The following is an 18779-nucleotide window of genomic DNA, read 5'->3' as shown; positions in this document are numbered from 1 at the left end:
CAATGACTAATGAAAAACTACTTCGTAAAAATAATTTTTTCAAACAATTATCTCGAACGGAATAATCAAATTTTTTTTAAACAATTTTTCGCATTGGGGACTAAAATTGTTCCTCGTTGTCGATGTCAAAATTTCAGAACTCTTGCGCCAACGCTTCTGGAGTTATAAAAGATTCAAAATAGCGTACCACGGCAAAGATAGCAGATGAAATACAGAGTAAACATAAAAGAAAAGTTGGAAAAAAAAGTGGTCATGGATCTTTTTCTCTCAACGTTTGTTCATTGGGATTAACTGTATCTCATATAATGATCTATACCTAGAAGTTTAAAGTAATTAGGCAAGCTCTGGAAAATTTCGAGGCGGCCAACAGCAGAGAGATACCAACTACATCGTGACCTACGGATCGATTCCTAGCCAGAAAAATGCCAAGCATGGCTTCTCACCACAGACTGCACGTTTATTTACAAATAATTAACGAACACTCAGTTAAGGCTATTTATACGGTCCAAGTTCATGAATCCAAGAACTTGGAGGAATTCCTCTGTCCAAGAAATTGGATGATCCGAGGACATTAACCAAGTTCTAAAATGTTATTAATTGGTGTGATTGAAAGTTGGAGCATCGCATTCTTCATACTCAAGATTATAAAAATCATACTAGCATGAAAGCAAAATTACGTCATATAAATTCATAATAACACAAATGGAACCTAACAGATTTAATTTATTTAGATTAGAGTATATGAAAATTTATAAGAAAATGAAATCTCGCTGACGTCAATCAACTTTAGAAGCTGATTGGTTATGGAAGGAAAAACTTGGACGAAAAGTAGAACATGCTCTACTATCATCCAAGAGCTTGAACCAAAAACTTGGATGATCGTTTACACCACATAAGCTAAATAAAATTCCATCATTTCAATCAATATTGGATTGTATGAACAGGTCTTTAGAGCCGGCCAAAGATCCTTGGTTCAAAATGGTTCAGTGTTAAGTGTGTTCATGTTCGTGTAGATGTCAACTTTCATCTATGAAAAGGTACCCTCAGAATAGAATCGAATTAACATGTCTTATATACTTGTGAATTGTAGTTGTAATTTTGTAGTGGTAGATACGCTACAGTACTCCCCCACCAGAATTATATCTGGGATAGAATTCGATGGATACCGCTAGTTGATTCATTGCAATTTTTGTGAGGAGCCGAGAGAGCTGTATTAAGACCACCGTACTTTTTGCTGTTTGTGAGAGCTGTATTAAATTCACAGTGGTAATCGCTCCTGTGTTGCCTTTAGCAGTCGAGTGAATGCGTTGTACGTTGTGTGTGAGTACTGATGTACTGATGTGTACTGAGTAGTAACAGCACGAGGAGGTGGATAATGTCGCAGTCACAAGTAGCAAGTCAACTGTTCAATGTGGACCATCCATCGAAGTAGGCGTTTCCAGATCAAAGTGGGCGTTACTGTCAAGATAGGCGTGTTCACATCACGTCCGAAGGTCACCAATGTTCATGTTCGTGTAGCTTAATAACGATGGTTAATTCATTATTTAAACATAAACTTCAATAAAGACAATTTCTAGGATATACATAAATAAGAAGTTACATAGGAGCACGGCCCCAGGCAACGTGCGTGCTTCGATCGTGAGTTCAGAGCGAGAGTGTGGCGTCGTGAGTCGCCTTTCTTACGGTTAACCCAAAGTTCGAAGTTGAAGTAGTGGTTTCTGTCTGTGGCGCGCTTAGCGCCATCTTACGCTGAACACAGAGCCATGGTTAAGCTCTGCCGCAAGTGTTTCTTCCTTGAATCTATCTTTGGTAGAAGATAGAAGGACAGTGTTGCACGTTGAGCAATGATTTGCAAAGATTATGTTTGTAACAAACATCTCATTGCCTTCCTTCCTATTTCTATTTCTGAATTTGTTAAACGTAACGGAAGCATCCGGAAGTTTCCGGAATTCCGCTTAATAGCCTATTCTGTAACACTTAAACCATCGTAATACTCTCTTAGTCGTGACTCTTTTCCATCCAACTTTTAACTTGTTCTGCAGCATAACTGAAATGTTGAGCTTTAATAATTAAGATGACCCAATAGTTACCCATTCTCTCCATCATAGAAAAGCATGCCCCTTTGTCTGCACTTTTTTTAACCTTATTTTGAACTTTTTTGTCTGCCTATGTTTGTTCTCTTCAAGCTCACCATCTACTTCGTACTGGATTAGTAGAGGTTTTCTAATTGCCGGCTTGCAGCAGAAGTATTTGTCCCCAAGGACCACCTTTTAATTATTGTTTTAGCAGTGTCACGATTTCAGTTTGGTTTTCAATCGAAGCACAGCGAATTTTCTTTAACCTTTTAATCTAAAGCTTTAGTTTCGCAAGATCAACAACATTCTGGACCAATTTCTTTAGTCTCTTCTGACGTGGTTTTTTCTTTATGCTGTCTGACTGTCAGGGTGTGTTCGTCAGATAGCGTGCCTTCGTGTTTTATTTTGGTTCTTATGGGGACTCCTTTAGTAGTCACATCTCTATTTTCGAAATTTGTTTCATTGTTATCTATTAGAAGTTTTTTACAAATCCCTTCTCTTCCACAACGGTGTTTGTTGATTAATTTTACACGTAAGCTCTACTGTGATCTACATTAATCTCTAAACAAACTTTTGCTCCCAAAGTTCTTTCGTTTATTGCTCATATGCTAATCAACTGTTGATTTAAAATTATTGCTTCCACAATCCACTTATTTTGGACTTCCTCTAAACTGAAGTAGAACTTCCCGTCAAACTCTGATTGATCCGAGTCATCTGTCACAGAATTGAGGTAATAATTCGAAGCAAGGAAAAATAAAAGTGCTTGGTGTTTATAGAAAGAAAATGTTAGAGCTCTATTTCTGATCTCGGCACACGGTGGCCACGTAGAGTGCTCACAAGTGCACCTCCATTAGGTGTGGGTGCGGAAGACGGAAGTCTTAAATGGAGAGCCTTCTTCATTGTATTTCGGTGAAGGATATCATTTCCAAAAGTTTTCTCCCCATAGGAAACTTTTTCTGATGAAAATTTTTGTTTACATTAGCTCAATCTAGAACGCATCTGCGAGTGAAAGCGTAAAAGATTCTAAGAAAATTTCATCCGAAAATTTAGCTTTTTGTTTACGCAGTTATCTTACTTTATAATATCTAAATGGTAATATTCCGCTTATTTTTTTTAATTGTGACAATATTAGTTCTCTATCATTAGCTATAAATGAATAAAAGAATATTTCGTATTTAAACAAATTCTTAGACAAAAGAATGTTCCTCAAGCTAAAAGATGCATTATAAACATTATAAAGTGTTTCACAATCAATACAAGAACTTTTTTATTCCTTTTTCATGTTATCTTACCAAGGATAAAAGGAAAAAAGAAGAAGAAAAAAATCCAGTGCTTCACCCAATTTTCAATGACATGTAACCTCACTTTTCGGAACTTGTAATTTTGAATTTACATTAGTTTATTTTAACCGAACAAATGATATAATATACAAATTAAAAAAAAGTGGAATAAGAAAAATCACTTTTATGACTGAGGACACAATTCTAGTGGCAACGCCTTTATCGACAGAATTCGAGAGTTCTACTTTGACAAACGACTTGGCAAGAGTTGTCGCTCTCGTTTTCGATCGTCTTTTTAGTTTTTATTCTTCTTCGGGAAGAAGATTTTTGAGATCCCCGGTATCGTTTGGTTCTGGGCGGGTCCGACATGCGAATCCGACGTCCAGAAGCCCCCCTTTCTTCCCTTTTGACGTTTGCTTTCCCAGTAATAAATGTTCGCCCCGCCGATAAATTCGCATTTGTCACCTGGTTCTGTTAATTACAGCTAATGATGGCGACGGGCCACGCCTAGCTAACCCCCTCAGATCAGCGTAATGATGTCGTTAACTTTGTTTCACCCCCGGTCCATATACCCCTTTTCTTCGTTCTTCTCTTTCGCCCACATTCTTCCTGCGGTGTGCCTTGTTTACTTTCGTAGTGTTCTTATTCCCCACTCCCATTCCTGGATAGTTTTAGCAGACGACATTTTTCAAACGACTTTTCAAGAATGTTGCCAAAAGAACATTTTTAGAAAAGAATGAAATTGCGACAATCGTTTGGAATTCTTTTGTTTTGGTCTCGTGTTCGAGTTAAAATTTTCAAGTTTCCTCTAACAATTCATCAGTTAGAATAGTTAAGAGTATATAATTTGAAACCGAAATAAATGTTTAAAAAGAAGCGAGGAGAAACATTTAAAAGAACGAAATTTATCATCTTTGTAAGTCTTCCAAACGACGAATCGAATGGGGAATAAATAAAAATTATTATTTTATTTATTCTACATTTTTAAAGACATTGCAGTGTCTATTCTTTTGGAAGCTTTCTCTCTCGTAACCTAACTATCAGATTGTAAACGGAGAAAGAGAATATTTAAATCTTATTGATTTTTACCTCAGAGAAATTTATGTTTCTAAGTAAAAGCACAATAAAAAAAAATTCAAAACATTACTATAATATACGTGATCCTATCTTTATTCAACAATATTTACTAAAATGAAGCTAATAACTAAATTTTTATTAAAATCAAATCAAAAAGCTACGGAACCCAGAGAAGTACTAGTCATTCATACTACAAGTATAATCGTTTAGACGTAAACAAGAATACGACTGAGACACTAACTTATAAACTGTAGAGTGCCATGCCAACCATATTTAAATCTACCGTATCAACTAACCGTTTCCTTTTAGTGCTAATGAGATCATATGGGCCTGTTGGTCTAGGAGAAACTTTTAGAAAAGCGTCGTGATGACGTCAGAGTAGATTATCGTTCATGATTTTTACAAATAAACTGAAGGTAGACATATATTCTATTTGGTCAATTAATACTTTTTGAAACATTCAAAATTTATAACTGTAACCAATCAAAATGATAGACATATTGCGGGAGTCATTTTAGAATTTCAGCAATTTTTTTTCTTTTCGTTGACAAAACTAAACCAATGCAAAATTTAAAACAGGATTTTCAGAAAGATAATTTAGTTTTTCCTCACTATGCAAAATCATTTATTTTATATTTTATTCGAACAAACTATTTCCAGTCTATTTCAACAGTTTATTGAAATCGCTATTATATATATATAGTTTTTACAGCAATATTATATAAATTACTATATAATTTAATGAAAAGAAAGCGATAAAATGAAGAGAGAGACATTTCATTAAATGAAGAAAACATTTTATTCATTAAGATGAAATTAAGCAACACAAAGTTCCTCATGACAGAAACTGTTCAAAATTGTTGCCGCCAAGATTGAGGCAGGCTTCACGAATTCGAAGTAGTGACCGCTCTTCATCGGGAAAACAGGCTTATGATGTCAGTAGCTACAGATATCCGAGAAGCAAGGTTTTTAGTAGAATCTATAGAACCATTTTATTTTATAACCGGTGTTGAACAGCCGACCTAATTTTGAGTTTACGACTACCAATGTCCAATTCCGTTGCCTTGTAATTTTGAACCTAATCCTGAAGACAGGGGAACTCCTAGATCAAATACAGAAAAAAATTTGCCATCGTGGAGAACTTTTTAATGGAACTAACCCACATTTGCGTTACATGGTGAGGAGAGCCACAAAATCCTGTCACGGTTAGCCTGACGGCAAGGGGACTTTAACCCATCATCCGTCTACCACTGAAGATGTTTTACGTCAGCGCTGAGGTAAGTACGAACCGGGTGTGGAATTCAAATCGACCAGCCATCACCGGGATTCGAAAAAGTTCACCTCATTGGAAGGCGAGCGATCTATTCCCTGAGTCTCCACGGCGATAGGGGACACACTTCAGATGACCCCACACGAAAAAGTTTGGAACCAAAAGAAAAATTCTCCCCCTTTTGCTCTTTAGGACGTGCATTTGGACCATAGATTGTATGCTGATATATTCTTGTCTAGTTGTCTTTTATCATTTTATAGTATATATGCAATATATATATAAAACTTAACTGAAACTTATGAAGTAATTTTCAGTCCTTTTAACCCGTGATAAACTTTTAAGCTATTTTTGTTTCAATATTATTTTTTCTTTTTCCAAATTGTATTTGCGTTTTCTTTTTTCAGCTTCATCAACAGCTTCCGACGAAGTTGCTAGGCAACATCAGCAAATGGTATCAGCACTTTCAAATATTACCAAACATCCAGGAGCGCCTGGTAAGTAACATAACATGCACATCTTAATAATTGTAGGAAATTGTTGGAATGGAAATAAATACACATTTAATAGTTGCATGTAAGAATTCTACACTACACATTTAATAGTTGTTTATAAGAATACTACATTCCACACTTAATAGTTGTTTATAAAAAAATACGCATTTAAAAGTTGTATATAAAAAACTACACATTTAATAGTTGTATATAAAAATACTACACTACACATTTAATAGTTGAGTCCCGCATAACCTTTTGTTAAATAACATATTGGTTGATTAAAGTAAATTACGAAGTGAATCAGGATAGAAACTATTATATGCTAACGGTTTGGGCATACTTTTTTAAACAATACATTTCAGTGATATTTTCCCTTAACACTAGATTGCCCAAGGAAGTTATTTTGACTGCTTTCTAACTGCTTTTTCAATTGCAAAAAATGAACAAATAATGATGCATAAATTATTTTTTTTCCAATTGAAGTCATAATTTTTATTGTTAATGTTTACTAATAACTTGTTATATAACTGTAAATAATATAAAAAATATGAAAAATTAATGAAACAAATTTCTTTACACATTAGTTATTCTTTCACAATGCAGTCATTTTGACTGCTTTTGGGCAATATAGGTATATACTAAATTTCAATCTTTCTAATACTTAAATAAACTACCAATATATCTTTAAAAAATAATTAAATACACTGACACTATCTTTTAAACAATATTTAAATTAACTAATATCTTTTAAGCAATATGTACATACTGACACTATCTTTTAAAAAGCACTTATATTAACCAACATTATCTCATAAATAATATCGACATTATCTTTAAAACAGTTCTTAAATTAACTAACAATATCTTTTAAACAATACTTAAATTTACCATTATCAATTGAAGTTACACTTGAGGTAAAAAAAAATTATCATGTACCTAAATATTTTGCTTTAATTTTAATGTTGTCAGAGATTCTACATTCATTTTAAAAATTTATATTTCATTGTACACTGAGTAATTTTAACTTTGATACAATTTGAACTAAAATAAATAATTAAATGAATTAAGTACTTTAATACTAAGTACTTTAGTGAAGTAAAAACAAAACATAAACGTTATCAAAATCTGATGATCAGTTATCAAGATGAGAAAGGCAAGATAAAAAACAATTAAAAAAATTTTTAACCAGATTTTCAAAAATTAAATTTGCATAGATATAGATCTATAAAGCAAAGAAAAAATACAGCATTAAAATCTATTTACTTCTTTCATAAAATATTTCTTCTGAGATTTTATATTTTCTACATAGTTTGCTTTGCATACTACTAGCGACAGGGGAAAAATGTAATCTACATGGTTCCTTAAGTGGTTCTAAATTGGAAAATATTGATTTTTATAACTTGCAATTCTTCGTAAAAATTTAAATTTAAAATATTTCCCCTGACAAATAAGTTTTCTATTTTACCTAAGACATTAAGTAATTAACGAAAAAATCCGAAGAAAAAAAATCAGAAATGAAAACATGAAGGATTCACACGCAATTTAATTTGAACTCCTGTGTCTCAATTTTTCAAAACGACTCACCGAGAAACACAAATCCACTTAGCAAGTTTTCCGACGAATTCCGGACTTACGAAAGTCCTGCCATTGCGAGAAAACTTTTAAATTTCAAGAACCCGGAGTAAAAAAATAACTGCAACCGTAATTACCCCCCATTACTTCGTAATTAGGTCCAAACTTGTTTAATCAAAGCAATCAGTCGCAATACTTTTTTTTCTTCCCTATTTTTCTCTATCCCCAATTGTTTCTACGTATTCACTAATTACTTTCGGGCGAACTACGTCCCCACTTTTTCCTTTTTTGAGGTGTTACTTCTCAAAGATTCCACGTGTTTGGATGATTTATCTGTAGACATTACTCCAATCCCAGAAGAAATTATTTGAACAAACAACAATAAACGAAACAGTTAAATAAAAAAAAAAAAGCAGACGATTTCGCTCAAACTGTCAAGTGTGTTCGAAGTGGAACATTAATTATTCGAATATTTGGTAAAGAGGAGGCCCTCGCTGTCAGGAACACGGTGTGGGAGGATCGATATTCAGCTCAGAACCAAAACATTTCCCTGATTGTATTAGTTCCAATTGCCACTGAAATGCCAACCCCTTTGTTATTCCTGTTTCTGTGCAATCGAATTTTGGAAAACACATTCCACGCAACATTTTTGGAATAATAGCTTTAGTTTTCCTGAATAATAACTTTTAAAAACACAAAATGCTTCTTGATGAGAAGAATAAATAAATTCCATAGCATTAGATGCGGAATTCCTTATTATTTCGCCCAAATTATTACAAAATTTGAATAAAGTCTTTTGTATTAATACCGACTGTTTACATTACCATCATATTACTTAAATACATATAGTTTATATTATTACCCTGAATTTTAAAAGAAATCAAAATTTGTGACCAAATATTAATTATGTCAGAAACTGACCAAACCAGAGATTTGTGACATTTCAAAGTCTATGGCAGTTTAATACGTATTAAAAATTTAGTCAAAACTTGAAAAATGGAACAAAAATAATAATTGATAGGAAAGTCTTAAGTACAGGTGAACATAAATGTTTCATTATTATTGTCTTAGGTTACATTAGGGAACATTTTTTTGTTTGTTTTCTGAAGCGAGAGATTTTTTTTACCAGATCTGAAATACTTTTGTATCGCTGATTTCAAATTTGCAATCAGTTTCTTTCTCAAAGCTATAGTTTTTCTATTTCCTTTTTTTCCCTTTAATTGACATTTTTAGTCTATTTTTTCTCGAAATGCAAAAGTTTAAAAACTATATATTTTACAGAGATTCGCATAACTGTTGCAACAACTTCTAGGGGAGTTAGTGCACATCGTTAGGATTAGTTTTTGTTATTGTTTCCCTAATAATTGTTATTGGTTCGCTATGTAAGCTATTGTTTTTTGAATTCTTGTTATGAGTCAATTCAAATTTTTTAGGACAATAAAATTTTTTTTAAACATTTGTTTAATGCTATTCGATTTATTGAAAAGATAAGAGTAAAATAGAAGCTCATGTTAATCGATTTTTGAAAAATGTTAATTTTTCCAGATTTAAAAAAAAAAATGTTACAATCGCGTCTAAGTGCAAAACTCAAGATTGAACTACAAATTAATTCCTCCAAGATACCGATTACTAAGCTAATTTGGGATAAGTTTTCCGATGTTTCATGGATTCTAGATTTCATTTTTTTCAAACTCACTTTACATTATCATTGGTTGTTACATTAAAAAAAAAAAAAGGATTATGAAAATAACTTTGAACCATACATATATTGTTTGTTAAAAGCTTGTCTAGTGTCAATATCAAAATTAATTGGTAAAAATTTATGTATATAAATGTAAATAAGATGTTAAAAATAAATGCAAATAGGAAGTGCATGAAAAATCTCCTGAATAAAAGCCCATTACATGTATGTTTAACTATAAAAGTATTACACGCAAACTCGTACAAAACATGTAAACATTAAAAAACTATAGTTCCTCTAATAATTTGGTTTAATTATTACAATATACTAATATAATACCTGATATAATAAAAATTCTATATTTATATAATATATCGTCTTATTTATCCAGTCGTCAAACTTACATTATATATCGTTTAATTCAACCAAAAGATACACGAATGTAAACAAGTGCAAACCGGTTTCAGTCATGTAAAAGCAATAAAGCTGTATAGTATCAACTGATAATTAAGATTTTTTTTTTCACATAGAATCTAACAGTGCGTCTAATAATTTGGCCAGGGACTGTATCTATCTATCTATCTGTATGTCTGTCTACCTGCCTGCCTGCCTGTATATTTTTTTCAAGTACAGATGATTATTTTTAAAATCTAAGTAATTGTCTGCTTGCGATTAACTCATTAACAAAATGTTCTTTCATAAAGCTACAATAACTCCCTATTTTGGTACAGAAATATTAAGTTTTTTTGTGGGAAATATTTAAGTTTCAGGAGAAATATAAACAATGACGAATGAGAATCAATTACGGGGGTTGACGAGACGAGCGAGATGGAACGGAGCTTCCTACTTGGATAAAAAATTGATTTGTTTAACAAAGTTAACAGATAAGTTAACCTTCTCAAATTTCGACCCCGAAATTTAATTTGCAATTCAATCTGCATGATTGCTTTTCCACTCTGTCCTCAAGTCACTCATGGCATTCAATGGAGAAACAGTGCTTGGTAAGAAATTGTTATTACAAAATTGCCCTTTGTAGCACGCAAGTTAAAATAAATAATTGAAATCATTCACTTTCTGATTGCTTTAAACAGCTATCAACAAATGAGATCTATTACTATTTCTCAAACTATCTGTACTGTAGTAGTTTTAAGTTAACTTATTTTAAAAATTAACATCTTACTGTCTGCAAGTGATCCAACAGCATACGCTCGGCCGCAAAACTGCAGTTCGAACTATCGCACTGGAGAATCTGCGTATGCTCAGATTAAATATTTTGTTTTCTGATATATTATAGGTTAATTAGCTTATACAAAATCTTATTTTTTCATGATATAAATGATAAATGAAATTTATTTGTTAATCAACTGATAGCTTATAGGCTATCGGTTGGTAAGCGTCGGCAAAGTATTAATTTTACTCAGTTAATTAATTCTTATTATTTAACAATTGGTTTGAGGTAATATTTATGAAAATTATTTCATTTAAACTCATAGATATAATCTTAGATTTAGTTATTACAGAAAATTTATTTTATTCAATGTGAAAAATATATTAAACTACCTAATGGCATCATTTTCTTAATGTGTATATAAATTATTCCAGAAAGAACACCTGTTGGAATTTCCGTGCGTGCTCTAAAATCAAATCACACTCGAGATAAATGATAAAACTTTCGAAATTTTCTAAATTAGCATGAGCGCGTGACGCTCTATCAAGAAACTGGCCGCCAAATGTCCACTCAAAATTTGCATCGGACATCAATGACAATTACTCAACCCTTTCAAGAATGTCCAGCTATAATCAGTTAGAGCATCGAGTCAAAACACCATCGTGGTCAGGAGGTTCCCACTCATAACCAAATGATGTCCCTCTAATGAATATGGAATCACTGACCAGTCCGAAAAATGTTTCAACCTTGCATCAACCCCCACCAATGAAGCATCATTATGACGGTGATGACAATAATGCTCTTTTAATCGAAACTCCATCAAAATTACATTTAGGGGGTGGACGAGAAATGGATGGCCGCCCACGAATAAATCATACATCGTCATTCGTTGTTGTAGGTGTTCTGGTCAGAATCTGTAGGTAGAAAGATGCAAATTTGGGGATCTTCTTTAGACCCTCTCTTTGGAATTTTGCCCGATGAGTCCTCTTTGCTTCTGATTGATTGTAGTTTGGGAACAGAAGACTGTTCGAAACTTTTCAGTGTACTCATCAGTGGGGAAAATGATGGCGTAATTATGTTTGTTATTTAGTGTCTTTTCCTTTTGTAAATGAATCTGGTTGGAGATTTGGCGATATTTATGGACGTAATGAAACTAAACTTATTATACGTCCTTTCTGCCTGCAATTAGTGAAACTCTGGAAATTTTCAATGGTTAGGATTGTAATTAAGATAAATTATGGAAAAATATATATCCTTGAGCTAGTTTATAGAGTCATCGCTTTGTCAAAATATTATAGATCAGATATGAAGAAAAATGATATCGTGCGTATGATACATTTTAGGTTTAAGGCTGTGTTATATCTCATTTTATAACCGTCGTCGAACAGTCAATTCAATTTTGAATTTACGATTACCAATGTTCAACTCCGAAGCCTTGTAATTTTAAAGACGATTCAGAAGACAAGGGAACTCCTTGATCAAGTATTGGGAGAAATTTGTCCTTGTGAAGGACTTTTTGAGGGAAATAACCCGTATTTGCGTTACATGAAGAGGAAAACCTCCCTCGGTTAACTTGACTGCAAGGGTCCTTAATCCATGATTCGTCTACCATTGAGGATATTTTTAATTCGCACGGTGGTTGTTGCGAGCCGGGTGTACGGTTCGCATAGACCAGCCATCGCTGGGATTCTAACCGGTTCATCTCATTGGGACGCGAGCGCTCTATCCCCTAAGCCGCCACGGTTCACTGTGAAATATAATAAAACAATACAATTATAAATCATTTAAACATTGATGATAATAATTAATAACGATAACTTAAACGACAGGGTTGATGGTGGACGTCGAATCGTGGCAGTCGAAAAGCTATTAAAACTTGTATTCTCTGCCAGCATTGTCGTCCAGTTAAAATTTAACTACTCTAACAAGTCGAACTAGTTAATCTTTTTTTAATTCACTTGAAAAACATAGCTCTTAAAACTTTTATTTCATTATTTTCTTTTTTTTAATTCTTTGTCTGAAATTAAATAATATTAATTAAATAATAATGTAATTAAGTAATAAATAATAAAAAAATAAATGAAATAATAACTTTTTTAAATAAATTAATATTATTATTGTGCCTCCATGACTCAGTGGTAAAGGCACTGGTCTGTCATTGTGAAGAACTGGGGTAGGATCCCCAGTGGCGACTTGAAGTCCACCCAGCTTCAGATCGATAGGTACCAGCTTGTCTGGGAAGAAAAGGCGGCTTGTGCGCAGCACTGACCACATTGCCACAATCATGCAGTTTGGTCACGAAATTGTGGAGCCCTATCATCATGACCCCCTTGGGTCTCAAAGGGCTGTTGCGGAAATGCTTTTACTTTTAAATACTGTTAATTTAATTAAATTATTAAATGACGATTTAATTAAATTTTTAAATGATAATTAAAAGCGATAATTTAAGCAATAGGTTGGTGGAGGATAATTTTATATTTGGCTATAAAATGGCGACTGAAACTTTATCTGACTTAAAAGATAATATAAAACTATTCACTCCTTAGATTTAATTAGAAGAATTTGATATTTATTCGAAATCGTCAACACAAATTTCACTAAATTCTGTAATTCAATCATTCAAAGTAATAGTAATTATATTTTATTTGTTATTCGTAACAGTAAATTTTGTTTTTTGTTGAAAATAATTTGCTTACAATGCCTTGTTTTATAATGTTATTACCCTTTAAATTGTTATTATGTCCAACTATTTAAAATAAGAATTTTAGGAACTACGTTTTTCAATACACTAAGAAATAGAAAATAATTATATTTTTGTCTGACCAAAAACGATAAACGTACAACACATCACTCTCGGAAAACTTGGGGGGAATTTTATGTGTTTATTTTAAAAGTGCCTCAAACTTTTTGTTTTTGATTTGAGAAAAATTCGATCTATTTAATCGTTTTTTAATTCACTTAGAAAACGTAGTTCTTAAGTTTTTTATTTTATTACAACACGTACAACACATCACTCTTGGAAAACTTGAGGGGAATTTTATGTGTTTATTTTAAAAGTGCCTCAAACTTTTTGTTTTTGATTTGTGAAAAATTCGATCAATTTAATCGTTTTTTAATTCACTTAGAAAACGTAGTTCTTAAGTTTTTTATTTTATTACAACACGTACAACACATCACTCTTGGAAAACTTGAGGGGAATTTTATGTGTTTATTTTAAAAGTGCCTCAAACTTTTTGTTTTTGATTTGTGAAAAATTCGATCAATTTAATCGTTTTTTAATTCACTTAGAAAACGTAGTTCTTAAGTTTTTTATTTTATTACAACACGTACAACACATCACTCTTGGAAAACTTGAGGGGAATTTTATGTGTTTATTTTAAAAGTGCCTCAAACTTTTTGTTTTTGATTTGAGAAAAATTCGATCTATTTAATCGTTTTTTAATTCACTTAGAAAACGTAGTTCTTAAGTTTTTTATTTTATTACAACACGTACAACACATCACTCTTGGAAAACTTGAGGGGAATTTTATGTGTTTATTTTAAAAGTGCCTCAAACTTTTTGTTTTTGATTTGTGAAAAATTCGATCAATTTAATCGTTTTTTAATTCACTTAGAAAACGCAGTTCTTAAGTTTTTTATTTTATTACAACACGTACAACACATCACTCTTGGAAAACTTGAGGGTAATTTTATGTGTTTATTTTAAAAGTGCCTCAAACTTTTTGTTTTTGATTTGTGAAAAATTCGATCTATTTAATCGTTTTTTAATTCACTTAGAAAACGTAGTTCTTAAGTTTTTTATTTTATTACAACACGTACAACACATCACTCTTGGAAAACTTGAGGGGAATTTTATGTGTTTATTTTAAAAGTGCCTCAAACTTTTTGTTTTTGATTTGTGAAAAATTCGATCAATTTAATCGTTTTTTAATTCACTTAGAAAACGTAGTTCTTAAGTTTTTTATTTTATTACAACACGTACAACACATCACTCTTGGAAAACTTGAGGGGAATTTTATGTGTTTATTTTAAAAGTGCCTCAAACTTTTTGTTTTTGATTTGTGAAAAATTCGATCAATTTAATCGTTTTTTAATTCACTTAGAAAACGTAGTTCTTAAGTTTCTTATTTTATTACAACACGTACAACACATCACTCTTGGAAAACTTGAGGGAAATTTTATGTGTTTATTTTAAAAGTGCCTCAAACTTTTTGTTTTTGATTTGTGAAAAATTCGATCTATTTAATCGTTTTTTAATTCACTTAGAAAACGTAGTTCTTAAGTTTCTTATTTTATTACAACACGTACAACACATCCCTCTTGGAAAACTTGAGGGGAATTTTATGTGTTTATTTTAAAAGTGCCTCAAACTTTTTGTTTTTGATTTGAGAAAAATTCGATCTATTTAATCGTTTTTTAATTCACTTAGAAAATGTAGTTCTTAAGTTTTTTATTTTATTATTTTCATCTTTTTTAGTTTCTGCATCTGTAATTAAATAATATTAATTAAATACTTAAGATAATTAAAGTACGATGACGACCGGTTGAAGGAGGATAATTTTTATTTGGCTATAAAATGGTTTGGCTGAAAGTCTAATTATGTGGCAGTCAAGAAACCATTGAAATATATATTGTCTGCCGTCACTGTGGTTGAGTTAAATTTTAACTACTCTAACGAGTTGGAAATTCATTGAAAATAATGATTAAAAAAAAAAACTGCAAATCTAAAACTATTCACGCCTCAGATTTAATTGGAAGAGTTACATCATTTATTCGGAAATCGCCAACACAAAACTTTCTCCCCTTTAGCTATTTCCCAATTAAGAGCCTCATTGGAAATTCAGCACCACGTTGAAATTGAGCACTTGGCGATCGCAATCGTGTCATTGCAATCCAGCTATCCAAATGTATAAATCAAAATAAATGACAGGGCGCCAATCTATGAAAGAACGAAAAAAAGAACGCCAGGTAATGATGGGCAGTCTGTACTTTCGTTTTGCTTACTCCGCCTCCGAAGACCATTTCACAGCATTTACCTACCCACTTTCAGAAGGGCCCTCTCTTATTTTAAGTTGCCCTCTCAATGGATCTAAAGCTGGAGGGCCTGATCGTGACTAGGCCCGAAACGCGGATGTAGCCCAAAGGTTCAATTTCATTGGATAAACACCTTCTCCAAAAAATCGTGATATCAATAACTTTTTGTATGTTTTTACGGTAGTAATAAGAAAGTTGTTAATATTTACCTCCAAAAGGAGATCATGAAAAAATAAGGAACCAATGAAGGCTATGGTTATTTTTAAAGTGTTTTGTGAAGTCAAAGTTCAAGTTTCTATGAAATATACTTTTATTCTTCTTCTATTAGATAAAAATTTAAATTTTTTAAACCGTGAAATTTCAATTGAAATTTGTATTTTTTAAGTTTTTTTTTTAAGTGTATGGAAATGATACCAATTGTTAACAGTTAATTGGGTACTTGCACTTCGAGAAGATCTCCCATACCCACACATGTGACCTATGACGTCAGCGCCAGCTAATCTTGATCAGCAAAATGGCGTATTAAAATTGAGCTAAGTTTCTCTATTTAAGTTAGAATATTAACGATAAGTTAATTTAATGCAGAGCAGTATCGCTCATCGCATAAGTTGAAATATAATTCTTTCTCGCCTACTTCTTCTTAACTTAGATTTATTAATTGTTTATGCATTTTATTGTAACAGTGATATATTTTTGTTTTGTGTACCTGGCAACTTCGATGCAAAATTAGTTTGTTTATGTTTCGCATGGTTTAGTGACTGTCTTTGTGTTAAGTCTCTGTGAAAATACATATAGTGAAAGAATTTAAATCTTTGAGAAAGAATCTTTGTGAGAAAATTTAGAATGTGCCACATAAGAGAATTGATACTTGACGGTCTTGGCTTACTCGAAATAGAATGGAAAGAACAGTTTCTGACGTAAACAAATGCCATGTTTTAACTACCAATCATGATCGAGATACCCACACTACGTCACTTGTTGGTATCCCATTCATGGGTGCAAGTCTTCCGTCCCAAAGGACGGATTTCCGTCCTTCGAAAATGTCCGCGGACTGAAGTAAGACGGAAACAAGACTGACTCGAAGACGGAAATCGGAATTTTTTTTTTTCTGTCCTTAAAAACATTTTTTAGGTCTACGTTATTGGTCTACTTTCTTATGTCCTGTTGTTATTTTATCAAAAGACAGATGAATAAATATTTTTTGTACAGTATTTAAACTTGATGTATTATGGTAAAGCTTTCTTAGATAGTTTGCATATGTCGAGGGGGTATTGTGTATGTTAGGTATTTCAGTCAAAAAATTTTCAGTCTTAGCCTTTCTTCCAACTTGCACCCATGATCCCATTGTGGAGCTTGGTATTGTAATGATAAATAATATCGTTCGTATTCTAACTAAAGTAACTTATGTAGATAGGTATACAAAGAAGCTGTATAACGATTATCATAACAATGATTCCAATTAACAGCAATTAATGTACAGTGTTGAAAAGAAAAAAAAGCATGGAACGCTTTGTATAACTTTTGATATAATCATCAGATTTTCACGTACTAAGACTCGCTATTAATGATCTAAGGGCCTTACTCTAAATATGTTAAATCATAAGTACGAGCCATGATGGCTCAGGGGATAGAGCATTCCCCTTCCAATGAGGTGAACCGGATTCGAATCCCAGCGATGGCTGGTCGATACGAATTCGCACGTAAAATTATCCTTAGTGGTAGACGGTTCATGGGTTAGAGTCCTCTTGTCGTCAGACTAACCGTGGGACTAACCGTTTTCATGGTTTCCCTCTCTATGTAACACAAATGCGAATTACTTCCATCAAAAAATTATCCACGAAGGTAAATTTCTCCCAATATTTGATCCAGCAGGTCCCTTGTCTTCTGGATTGGGCTCAAGATTATAAGGCTATGAAGTTGAACATTAGTGGTCGTAAATCCGAAAAAAATGAGTCGGCTGTTGAAAAAAATTATAAGTGCAGACGATATTTCAAGTAACGGAATCGGTAACTTAAAATATAAGCAACTTAAAATATCACTAACTTAAAATAAATTTTAAAAAAAAAAAAAAAAAAAAATCTTTTTTTGAATAAGCAGGCCTTTTTTTCGACAGATTTGAATTCCTCACCTGTCGCAATCTGGAAAATATGGCCCAATAGTTTAGTCAGGAAAACGGTCGAAAACTTGGCTCCTTAGTGTTTATTTTATTTTTTGCGTGTTTCACCATATCTCGAATACCTTTTAATCGAATCAAAAGAATACAGAATTCTTTTATCCAAAAACAATTCCATGAAGAAAAAAATAATTCTTTATATTAAGTATTTTTTTATTATATAATTTAATGATAATCGAAAAAAGTTTGTGTTGCAAGATATACAAATTTTTACATTCTCTTTAACTTTCGCATCCAACTCTCACGTTTTTTTAATACGAAATGTTATTTGTGATTTAATATGAATGTGTTTTTAATACGAAAGGCAGTATAGCCAAATCAGGATTTTATTCTGTTACATTCTGCACTCATACTGAAATTCTAACTCTGGTTTCCCAAAATTTATTTTAATCAATTTATTTTAATCATATCTCACCTCCCATGAAAGTAGCCTAGTTCGAATCGCAGCGATGGCTGGTAGATGTGAATTCTACTTCCAGCTCACACAAACCACAATGGTAACGTAAAGCATTTTCAGTAGCTGTCGGATCATGGGTTAAAATCCGTTAAAAGCCGTCGGGCTAACTTTGAGATATTTTAGTGGTTTTCCTCTCCATGTAAGGTAAATAAGGGTTAGTTCCACGTGAAGACTACCACGGAGGCAAGCTGATGAGTACCAACACTTGTTCCAGGAATTCCAGTTTGTTCCACTTTCGAAATTACAAGTAAACCGTAAACCCAAAAAGTTGGTGGACTGTTCAGTGCTTGTTATGAAATCAAATCACATGTTATGATTATAATTTCATGCTTTATACATTAAAAAAACAATTGTAATCTCAGCTGCCCACTTTGTTAATTTTACAAGCAAAGGCTGCAAAACAAATGCATGCCAATTTTTAATCGACAAAATTAAATTTCACGAGAGAGATTTATTTTTTGATTTTCCTTTATATTTTGTATTGTAGAATGAGTTAAA

The 18779-nt window shown here is 32.3% G+C and overlaps 1 protein-coding gene across 1 annotated transcript in view; it reads left to right on the top strand.

The window, feature by feature from the left end:
• LOC107438993 (uncharacterized) overlaps nucleotides 1–18779 on the top strand; it is a 109149-nt gene that overhangs the window by 70901 nt on the left and 19469 nt on the right. The window contains exon 3 of the mRNA XM_016051430.5: nucleotides 6107–6196. Within this exon, the coding sequence (XP_015906916.3) occupies nucleotides 6107–6196 (90 nt within the window). The remainder of the gene's footprint in view (nucleotides 1–6106; nucleotides 6197–18779) is intronic.

This window comes from Parasteatoda tepidariorum, chromosome 3 (assembly GCF_982258835.1).
Source record: "Parasteatoda tepidariorum strain Cologne lab strain chromosome 3, Ptep-v5.0, whole genome shotgun sequence".
Taxonomy (NCBI): Eukaryota; Metazoa; Arthropoda; class Arachnida; order Araneae; family Theridiidae; genus Parasteatoda; species Parasteatoda tepidariorum.
The sequence above is the reverse complement of the archived record's forward strand: the minus strand, read 5'-3'. Positions and strand labels throughout refer to the sequence as shown.